We start from the raw sequence: 12,019 nt of genomic DNA, 5'->3' as shown, positions 1-12,019 counted from the left end.
AGCAGATAGAATGGTTTAAAAAACAAAATACTACAATATGCTGCTTCAAGAAATGCATTTGAAGCAGACATATATACAGATTAAAAGTAAAAGGCTGGAGTAGAATATATTATGCTTCAGCTGAAGTGAAATTGGCAGAGGTAACAATCCTTATCTCAGACAAAGCAGCTACAAAAATAGATCTCATTAAAAGAGATATGGAAGGAAACAATATCCTCCTAAAAGTTACCATAGACAATGAAGTAATTTCAATATTAAATATGTATACGCCAAGCAGTATAGCATCCATATTTTTTTTTTTTGGCCAGGCAATAGGGTTAAGTGTTTTGCCCAAGGCCACATAGTTAGGTAATTATTAAGTGTCTGAGGCTGGATTTGAACTCAGGTACTCCCGATTCCAGGGCCAGTGACCTTATCCACTGTGCTGCCTAACCGCTCTAGCATCCAGATTCTTAGATGAGACACTGAATGATTTTCAGGAAGACATAAACAGCAAAACTCTATTGGTGTGAGACCTCAACCTCCTTCTCTCAGAATTATATAAATCTCTTTTTTAAGAAAATTATATATTTTCATTCATATACACATGTATATTTTTAAAGTTACAAAATTTCTGTCCTTTCTTTCTACCCCTCCTCTCAGCAGTGAACAGTCAGATTAGCATTTTACATACATATTTTTGGTAAACATGTTTACATATTAGTCCTTTTTTGGTATGAAGATTTAGGATTAAGGGAAAGAGATAAATAAGAGATAATTTTTATAAAGTGTACATCAGATTCTGAGGGACTGATTTTTCTTTTTTTTGTTTTGTTTTGTTTCTCTTCCTCTGGATGGGGATAACATTGTCCATAGATGGTCTAATATGATTGTCCTAGCACTCAGAATTGCTGAGAGGAGCTGCTGCCTTTGAAGCTGATCACCTCACAATGTTGTTGTGAATGTGTATATTGTTCTCCTGGTTCTAGTCCCTTTCCTTGGCATCACAGCCTGTAAATCATTCCATGTTTCTCTAGCGTCTGATCATTCATTATTTCTTATAGAACAATAATATTCCATAATATTCATGTACCATAACTTGTTTAGCCATTCCCCAGTTGATGTCCCTTTTCCCTGAAGGGAAAGCTCAATTTTGCTGGATAGTGAATTCCTGGCTGTAGTCTAAGCTCCCTTGCTTTTCGGGATAACATTCCAGCCCTTGGATCCCTCAATATCCAATTCTTTGCCATTACAAAAAGAGCTGCTATAAATATTTTGGAACATGTAGGACTTTTCCCATTTTTTTTTATAATTTCTCCTGGATATAAACCTAGAATTGGAATTGTTGGGTCAAAGGGTATGAACAGTTTTATTGCTCTTTAGGCATAGTTCCATATTGCTCTCCAGAATGTTTGGATCTGTTCTCAACTCCACCAGTAATGCATCAGTGTCCCAGTCCTCCTACAACCTCTCCAGTATTGATCATTTTCCCTTTTTCTCCTCTTGGGCAATCTGATAGGTGTGTGAGATGATACCTCATTGTTTTAATTTACAGTTCTCTTATCAATGATTTGGAGTATTTTTTCATATGATTATATATAGCCTTAATTTCTTCATTTAAAAGCTCTGTCTATTCATATCCTTTGATTATTTATCAATTGATGCAAGACTTGTAACCTTTTAAATTTGATGCAGTTCTCTATTTTAGAAATGAGACCTTTATCAGAACTCCTAGTTATAAAAATTGTTTCCCAGCTTTCTCCTTTCTTTTTAATTTTGGCAGCATTGATTTTATTAATGCAAAACCTTTTTAATTTAATATAGTCAATAATTCATTTTGCAGTTTATAACATACTCTAATTCTTGTTGATCATAAATTTAACCCCTTTCCATAGATCTGATAATTTCTCTATAAGAACAACAAAGCCGAAGAGCAAGAAATAGAGAAATTCCATTTAAAGTAACTACAGACAACATTAAATAATTGGTAATCTACCTCCTGAGACAACAATCTACCTCCCAGAAACTGTATGAACACAATTACAAAGCATTTCTCACCCAGATGAAGTCAGATCTAAATAATCTAAATAATAAATCTAAATAATTGGGAAAATGTCAGTTACTCACGATTAGATCAAGCTAATATAATAAAAATATATAATATATAATAAAATATATATAAATATAATATATACAATATAATAGTATGTATAAAATATTATATATAATATATATAATAAAAATGACAAATTAAATTACTTTATTCAGGGCCATACCAATCAAACTACCAAACTACCAAACTACTATTTTACTGAACTAGAAGAAATAGTAACAAAATTCATCTGGAGCAACAAAAGGTCAAGAATAGCAAGTGAACTGATGAAAAAAATGTAAATGAAGTTGGCCCAGCTCTACCAGATCTAAAACTATACCATAAAGTGGTTGTCATCAAAGCTGCCTGGTACTGGTTAAGAAATAGAGTGATGGATCATTGGATTAGGATAGGTTCAGAAGAAACCACAGTAAATGACTACAGCCATCTAGTATTTGACAAACCCAAAGACATCAGCTTCTGGGATAAGAATTCACTATTTGACAAAAATTGTTGGGAAAAATTGGAAAATAGTATGGCAAAAATTAAGCATAGACCAACACCTCACACCCTATACCAACATAAGGTCAAAATGGATACAGGATTTAAACATAAAGAGTGATGCCATAGATAAATTAATAGATCACAAATTAGATAAATCTAATGATAAAATAAACAAGAAAGTTAAGGAAGTAAATAGAATGTTAGAAAACTTAGACATGATAGACCTTTGGAGAAAATTGAATAAGGATAGAAAAGAATATACCCCCTTTTATTTTCTGCAGAACATGGCACCTACACAAAAATGGACCATGTACTAGAATATTAAAAACTTCATAATCAAATGAACAAAGGCAGAAATACTGAATATTCTTTTTCAGACAATAATGCAAGAAAAAATCACATGTAATAAAGGACCCAGGAGAGAGAGACCTTACACTAATTGGAAATTAGATAACCTCATTTTAAAGAATGAGTGACTCAAACAACAAATTATGGAGAGAATTAATGATTTCATCTAAGACAGTGTCAATAAGGAGACAATATACCAAAACTTATGGGATAAAGCCAAAGCAGTTATTAGGGGAATATATTATATCTTTAAATTACATGAATTAAATAGAGAAAAAGGAAATTAATGAACTGAGCATGCAGTTAAAAAAGTTAAAGAACAAATTTTAAATTCCTAATTAAATACCAAATTAGAAATTCTGAAAATTAAAGGAGAAAGTAATAAAATAAAAAGTAAGATAATGATTGAACTGAACTTATAAAACCAAGAGTTGGTTTTATGAAAAAAATAAAATAGATAAACCTTTGGTTAATTTGATTTAAAAAAAGAAAACCAAATTACTAGTATCAAAAATGAAAAAGATTAATTCACCACCAATGAGAAGGAAATTAAAGTAATAATTTGAAACTATTTTGCCCAACTGTATGCCAATAAATTTGATAATCTAAGTGAAATGGATGAATATTTACAAAAATATAAATTGCCCAGGTTAAAAGAAGAAATTAATATCTAAATAACCCTATCTCAGAAAAAGAAATTCAACAAGCTATCAGTGAACTCCCTAAGAAAAATTTCCCAGTCAGATGGATTCACAAGTGAATTCTATGAAACATTCAAGGAGTAATTGGTTCCAATTCTGTATAAAGTATTTGGAAAAACAGTTGAAGATGGAACTCTGCCTAATTCCTTCTATGGCAATAATGTGGGTCTAATACCTAAACCAGGAAGAGTCAAAACACATAAACAAAATTATAAACCAATCTCCCTAATGAATAAGGATGCAAAAAAAAATCTTAAATAAAATATTAGCAAAGCAATTACAGTAAGTTATCACTGGAATAATGCACAGTGACCAAGTAGGATTTATTTCAGGAATGCAAGATTGATTCAGTATTTAGAAAACTGACTATATCAATAACAAACTTAAGAAATCATTTGATTATCTCAATAGATGCTGAAAAAGCCTTTGACAAAATACAGTACTCATTCCTTCTAAAAACACTTGAGAGTGTAGGAATAACTGAATAGTTCCTGAAAATGATAAGCAGTATCTATATGAAACCATCAAGAAGCATTATATGCAATGGGGATAAGCTAGAAGAATTCCCCATAAGATCAGGTGAAACAAGGATGCCCATTATCACCACTACTATTCAGTATTATTAGAAATGTTAGCTTTGGCAATTAAGAGAAGAAAAAAATTCTAGGAACTAAAATTGGGAATAAAAAAACAAAACTCGCACTCTTTGCAGATGATATGATGGTATACCTAGAGAATCCCCAAAAAAATCATCTAAAAAACTTGCAGGAAACAATTAGCAACTTTCAGCAAAGTCACAGGATATAAAATAAACCCACATAAATCCTCAGCATTTCTTTATATTACCATCAAGATGCAGCAATAAGAATTAGAAAAAGAAATCCCATTTAAAAATAACTCCAGACAACATAAAATACTTGGGAGTCTACCTGCCAAGGCAGACCCAGAAACTCTATGATAATAACTAAAACACTTCTCACACAATTAAAATCAGATTTAAATAACTGGCCAATAGTTGCTTGTGGATAAGCTGAGCTAATATTTAAAAAAATGACAGTTCTACCTAAATTAAACCATTTGTTTAGTGCCATACCAATCAAAAAATTATTTTAGTGAGCTAGAAAAAAATTGTAACTAAATTCATATGAACAAACAAGTCAAGAATATCAAGAGATTTAATGGAAAAAAATACAGAAGGCAGCTTAACCTTGCCAAATCTAAAATTAACATTATGAAGTACCAATCATCAAAACCTGATGGTACTGGCTAAGAAATAGAGTGGTGAATCAGTGGAATAGACTAGGTGCAAAAGAGATAGCAGGAAATGATTATAGTAATCTGCTGTTTGATAAAACTAAAGAGTCCAGCTTCTGGGACAGGAACTCAATCTAATAAAAGCTTCTGGGAAAACTAGAAGATAGTATGACAGAAACTAGGATCAGACCAACACTTCACACCCTATATACCAAGATAAGGTCAAAATGGGTAAAAGATTTAGACATAAAAGACAATATTAATAAGCAAGAACAAGGAATAGTTCACCTGTCAGATCTATAGAAAGGGGAGCAGTATCAAGAAAGAGAGAACACTATAAAAAACAAACTAGATAATTTTGATAATATTAAATTAAAAAGGGTTTGTATGAACAAAACTACTATGACCAATATCAAAAGAAATGTAGTAAATTAGAAAACAATTTTTACAACTTGTGTTTCTGACAAAGGATTGATTTCTAAAATATGTACAGAAACTGAATCAAATTTATTTTAAAAAACACATCATTCCCCCAATTGACAGATGGTCAAAGGATATGCAAATGCAGTTTTTGGACTAGGAAATCAAAGCTATTGTCATATAAAAAATTGCTCTAAATCATTATTGATTAGAGAAATGTAAATTAAAGCAGCTTTTAGGTACCATCTCATACTGATCAGATTGGCCAATATGACCACAAAGGACAATGATCAATGTTGGAGGGAATGTAGAAAATCTGGGACACCAATGCATTGTTGATGGAGCTGTGAACTGATCCAACCTTTCTGGAGAGCAATTTGGAATTATGCTCAAAGGGTAATAAAAATGTGCATACCCTTTGATCCAGCAATACCATTACTGGCTCTATACCCTGAAGAGATCATGGAAAAAGTTAAAAACCTCACATGTACAAAAATATTCATAGCAGCTCTGTAGTGGCAAAGAATTAGAAATTGAGGGGATGTCTATGGGGAATGGCTGAACAAATTGTGTTATATGTATGTGATAGAACACTTTTGTTCTATAAGAAATCAGAGGGATGGGATTTCAGAAAAACCTAGAAAGACTTACGTGAATTGTTGCTGAGTGAGATGAGCAGAACCAGAAGAACATTATACACCTTAACAACAACATGGGGTGATGATCAATCTTGATGGACTTGCTCATTCATCAGTGCAATGATCAGAGACAATTTTAGGGAATCTGTGATAGAGAGTGCTATCTGTATCCAGAGAAGGAACTGTGGAGTTTGAATGAAGATCAAACATTATCTTCAGTTTTTAAAAAGTTGTTTTATGTCTTACATAATTGTGCTATTTCTAATGTTTTCTTCCTTATGATTCTATTTTTTTCTTTCAGCACATTCAATTTTGATCTTTGCATATCACATAAACAAATGGAAAGACTCAATTAGTTTGCCTTCTGTTTGGAGGGGCAAAGGGAGGGAGGGAGAAATTGTAAAATTTGAAACCTTGCAAAAAATGATTGGTAGAAACTACCATTGTATGTAACTGGAAAACAAATAAAATATTTATATAATTTGAAAAAATAGAAATGAATGTAAATTTGTGATTTCTATATTGGGTGGCCATCTTAGAGAAAACCATGATTACAGGTGTCATTTTAACAACCGGTTTACTGAATTCCACATAAAATTAAGTATTGGTTCTGAAGTCAAACCAGTGAGAACTGGCTGAATCCCACCACTGCTCTGACAGATGTCAGAGATAAGATATGAATCTAGATCTTCTAGCTCAAGAACTAAGTAGATACTTAGTAAATGATTGAAAGGAAGAATTGGGTTGATGCCTTCCCTAACCATTTTTAACACAGTGATACTTAAATTTTATCTGAATTTGTTATAGCATGCTGCACTTAAGTGTCCGACATTTTGTTCTCAGATTTACTTGGATTTTTTCTAGAAATAACTGAAAAGTTCAGAAACTAAACTAGGTTCAAAGAAACACACAAGACTTAAAAAATTTGGCAATCAGTATTCCTTCCAGCATTCCTGACTCCTCACTGCAACAATTGCATCACTATTAGGAGCTCAGAGAAGAAGCACTCACTCATTTGGCTATACTATTCATAAAAAGCTCTTTGATGTTCTTAATTTTTGTAACCAACCCCAGGATAAAAATACATTTTTAAAATTTTGTAATTTTTTATTTATATTTTTTGCAAAGCAATGAGGTTAAGTGGCTTGCCCAAGGCCACACAGCTAGGTAATTATTAAGTGTCTCAGGTCGAATTTGAACTCAGGTACTCCTGACTCCAGGGATGGTGCTCTATCTACTGTGCCACCTAGCTGCCCCCCAAAATATATATTTTTTAAAGAAGAAAAAATCAGCTAAACTGATCACCATAATATGTCAGTTTCCATGGATCTTCTCTTCTTCCCCCTCTCCACTCCCCCCCATCTCCTTTGCAAAGGATCAGATATCTTCTCATTTCTCTTCTTTGGGCCCAAGCTTGCTTGTAGTTTTTTACTATTTATTTTTTGTTTTGTTTAGTTTTTTTTTTGGAGGGGGGGCTTGTGTGTGATTGTTGTCCTTTATATTATATGACTGACAATAGTCATTGTGTATATTATTTTCTTGACTCTGCTTTTTCACTTTGCTTCAATTCATACCTTTTCATTTTTGTATATATTGTAATCGTCTTTTCTTACATTTCTCATCTAAATATTCTAATAATGTAAGTAATATTCTATTACATTAATGTTTCACAATTTGTTTAGCCATTCCCAAATTAATGGGTAGTACTTTGTTTCTTGTTCTTGGCTACCACAAAAAGTGCTGCTATAAATATTTTGATATACTTGGGGTCTTCTCAGTACAAGTGAGTGTTTCTTAACATCTTCTCTCAGATATCAGAAAAATAGATTTGTCAAAAAATCTGTTGTCCTCATGGAATGAAGTGACCTTCATTGCTGATCAGCTCAAATGCCTGGAAGTTCTTGATCTCAGGTATGAACATTCTGTTGCCTGCTAGTTAATATTCTATGCAAATTCTAATCTTTGCCCAGTGGGCACATATCTCATGATGGTAATGGGTTTGCTTCCTTTAGGTTGTTACCTTGCAAAAACTTATATTAGATCTTAGTTTCATTTCACTTTTTTAATGTAAGCTATTATTTGAGGGAATATTACTTATTTTAGACTTGTAGATAGTTATATACCTGGGCTCACCAATAATTTGTAAGTCCATTAATAAGAAAAGCAAATTTTATAGTTTTAAATTTTCATGTAATTGGAGTTATGTTTGTTTATAATAAGTGGCAGAGGAAGTGATTTTTTTGGCAATTTTTTCCCTTCAATTTTGAATTAATTCAAATTAAGTTAATGAAATAATTAATTGAATTTTTGCAGTTTAATATATGAGATGTCAGCAAAATATTTTGGAATCTTTGTGGGAAAAATCTTGCTTAGACTCCTATAAATAGCAATAAGAATGATTTCGTTATGGAACTTTGTTTAATGAAGCCTGAAAATAAATTTTTACTAAACTATTCATTAATTTATTTTATTAAAATCATTTGTATAGTATATCCAGAATGTTTGGTTAGTTTTATACTGCAGAACCAAATTTTCCAAGTGCCTCAGTCCAGCTTCCCCTTTCAAACCTGAACCAACTTGCATTTACAGGTGAGTTGCACCTGTCCTGTTCAGGTATATTCGGTAATAGACATGAAATTAGTTGTATTTTAAAGTGAGCAGTGGGGGCGGCTAGGTGGCACAGTGGACAGAGCACGGGTCCTGGAGTCAGGAGTACCTGAGTTCAAATCCAGCCTCAGACACTTAATAATTACCTAGCTGTGTGGCCTTGGGCAAGCCACTTAACTCCATTGCCTTGAAAAAAAAAATAAAGTGAGCAGTGGGTGGGATCAAGTATGGTTATAATTTGACCCCCTTTTTTCCCTCTTTGTAAATATGGGCCAGGTTTTTCAAAGGCTAATTCTTTCCAAGTTTTGGTTCAGAATCATGAAATCTTAAAAGCTGAAGGAGCTCTTAAAGGTATGGTAATATAGCCATATTTGCATAAGAATTCCCTCTAAAACATACCTAAAAGGGATCATTCAAACTTTTACTTGAAGATATCTAAGGGGAACTCCTTATCTCCCAAGGGCAGCCCATCACAATAGATATCAAGTTTTTCCTTTTATGAACTGAAAAGTATGTCACCATTTTGTTCTGTATTGCAAAAGTAGTTCCACAATTTTGTTCCTTACTTTTTGGGACTAAGCAGAACAAATTCAACCTCTCTTCTACATGATAGCACTTCAAGTATTGGAAGATAGCCAGTATGGCCTTCCTAAATCCTTCCAAGGCTAAATGGTTGTCATTCTGGTCATTCTCCTCTTAACACTGTGTAGCTTGTAGTGTTCTTTCTAAAATGTGGCACACATTAACAAAATATTCTAGATATGTTCTGACCAGGTCAGAGTACAAGAGTATTGTCACTTCTTTTTCCCTGGATAATATATTTTTCTTAATGTACTCTAAGATGACATTTTGGGGTAGGGGTTGATTGCCTTACTGCTGATTTATAGTTTATAGAACTTTTTTCTGAAGATTTCCTAGTTATCCATGCTTCCCCAGTCTTAGATTTATGATGTTGATTTTCATAACCAAGGTGTTAGACTTTTATATTTATACCCATTATTAACCCTATATTAGATTGGATCCGATAGTGTAGCTTACCAATATCCTTTTGGGTCCTTATTTTGCCATTCATTGTGTTAGCTGTCCCTTCTCAGTTTGTTAAGTTAGGATACAGAATAAGAAACTTAATTCTTACAAGAGCTAAAAAGGATAGGGGCTTCTTAGATTTCTTTATTTTCAGTCATAAAGGCAAAGAAACATAATTGGAAGGCAATTAAACTAAGCAATATTTATTGCTTGGGAATAGTTAGGTCTGTCTTTATTTTGAAACTTAATGAGGAAGTTGCTTATCAAAAACTGAATCACTATTTTTTACCTTAAAGTAATTATATCTTTTGTACCATAAAATGAACACCTCTGGGGCCACTAGGTGGCTAGGCTAAGTGGATAGAGCACTGGCCCTGGAGTCAGGAGTACCTGAGTTCAAATCTGGCCTTAGACACTTAATAATTACCTGGCCCTGTGACCTTGGACAAGCCACTTAACCCCATTGCCTTGCAAAAAACAAACAAACAAGCAAGCAAAAAGTAAATAAATAAATAAAGTGAACACCTCAGAATAGTTGGCCAGACCCCAGGATGAGTTTCTGTATTTTAAGATACCATCAAGTTACATTCTGAAAACAGATTTTTTAAGGTTTAATACATTAAGTTTCTTTGGGTTCTTTAAAAAAGAAATTCATTTGTATTCAAAATGGTCCAAAGCCTAGTATTATATTCCAAATTGGCAGCTTAATTGAATGATTCATTTGGTTATATTCAATTAAAATTAATACTCTGCTTTATTCTTTTTCTACACAGTGAAAATAAACTAAAATTTTCCTATGATTCACCATCTCCATCCTTTACATTTTCTGCATTGAAGGTTTTAGTGCTTAACCGAACAGGAATAACATGGACTGAGGTAACCTGCTTTACAGCATATTTTATTTTTAGTAGTATTTGAAATTTCAATTTTTTTTTAATTTTCAAAGGTTACTTAAACATAAATGTGATACTTATATACTTAAGCACAAATATTTTCATTTCATTACATTCAGTCACAAGAATGGAAAGTAGCATAGAACAGTTTTTAGGAAAGGATTTATTTTTAGAGGATTTACATCCAAATCTAGTCTGTGATGCTATCTATGGGGCCTTGGAAAGTTTGAACTCCCTGGACCCTAGTTTGCCTTTCTGAAAATAAGAGGAAAAGATTTACTTATCTCTGAGGGTCCTTTAAGATTTATTTAGATACATGATCCTATGATCTTTTAAAAGAATGTTGAACAAAGTGTCAGTAGATAATTTGAGGCAATCATATTATAATTTTTATTTATTAAAATGACTGATTCTTTGAAAATTTGATAATTTAAAATTAAAAAAATTTTATATATTTTGAATTTGATAATTTGAAAATATTCTGTACCTTATTTGGGCCACTGGTTTATATAAATATATCATTATTCATATGCCTTATAGAAAGTATTCAAAAATGTGTAATGTTTATAGATGAATAAAAGTTTTGTTGGTTAAATAGAACATCACATTAAAAAAAACCCTCTGATAAGTCCTCTTCTGTTTTCTCTTGTCCTTTCCCATTCTGTCCTCCCCTCTTTTCCCCAGCCCCCCCTTTCTTTCTCATTATTTGTTGAGTCTGAAGTTAATTGAAATGATGTCAGCAACTTTATTTTAATACTGGAGCTGAGTAGGCAGAGGGGCATAGAATTCCCACAAGTTCACTACATTTAGTTGGATACAATTTGTAGCTGAACTTGTCAGATTAATAGGAGTTCATTCCAAGCAATCAGTTTTGCACTAATATACTTCTCTCAATGGAATTTTTACTGGCTTTTCAGCACTCCCAGAAAATTCCATTTGCAGATTAAATTTAATTTAAAAAAACCTTTTATTAACTACCTGCTATTTGCAAGACAGTCTACAGTCAAGTTTTCAGAACAAATATCGAAAGGGTCCCTATCCTTAAGCAACTTACACTTACTCAAGGGATGAAAGATCAATATATTATGCATAGATATGTGAGGTCATTTGAGAAGAGAGAATTATAACAGACATGGAGGGAACAAGAAAGGTTTTAAAGAGAAGGTAGTATCTGGGCTGAATCTTGAAGGAAGCTAGAAGTTTTACAAAACTGATTTGAGGAGGAGACTGTATTCTCGGGATGAGAATGTATAGTTTATGTAAATACAGAGTTGGGAAATGGAATACTGAGGTTGAGGTATAGCTAGTAGTACAGTTAGATTGTTTATATATAGAGAGAGGAATAAGTTCACACCAGATTTTAATAGATTTTAAACACTTTAGTCAAATTTGTATTTCTTAGAAGCAATAAGAAATTCCTGAAAGTTTTTGAACAGGACAGTGCCATAGACCAGTTCCTTAAGAAGATTAATTTGAAAACCCTGTGGAAGATAGATTGGAGAGGAGATAGACTAGAAGGCCCACAAATTAGCCTCTTGCTGTGATCTCAAGTATGAT

The 12,019-nt window shown here is 32.6% G+C and overlaps 1 protein-coding gene across 2 annotated transcripts in view; it reads left to right on the top strand.

Moving 5' to 3' along the window:
- TBCE (tubulin folding cofactor E) overlaps positions 1–12,019 on the top strand; it is a 98,838-nt gene that overhangs the window by 50,255 nt on the left and 36,564 nt on the right. For both annotated transcript variants that reach the window (XM_074222977.1, XM_074222976.1), the window contains exons 6-7: positions 7,748–7,847; positions 10,343–10,445. In XM_074222977.1, the coding sequence (XP_074079078.1) occupies positions 7,748–7,847; positions 10,343–10,445 (203 nt within the window). The remainder of the gene's footprint in view (positions 1–7,747; positions 7,848–10,342; positions 10,446–12,019) is intronic.

Source organism: Macrotis lagotis, chromosome 2 (assembly GCF_037893015.1).
Source record: "Macrotis lagotis isolate mMagLag1 chromosome 2, bilby.v1.9.chrom.fasta, whole genome shotgun sequence".
In the NCBI taxonomy this organism is placed as follows: Eukaryota; Metazoa; Chordata; class Mammalia; order Peramelemorphia; family Peramelidae; genus Macrotis; species Macrotis lagotis.
This window is presented reverse-complemented; position numbering and strand designations above follow the sequence as displayed.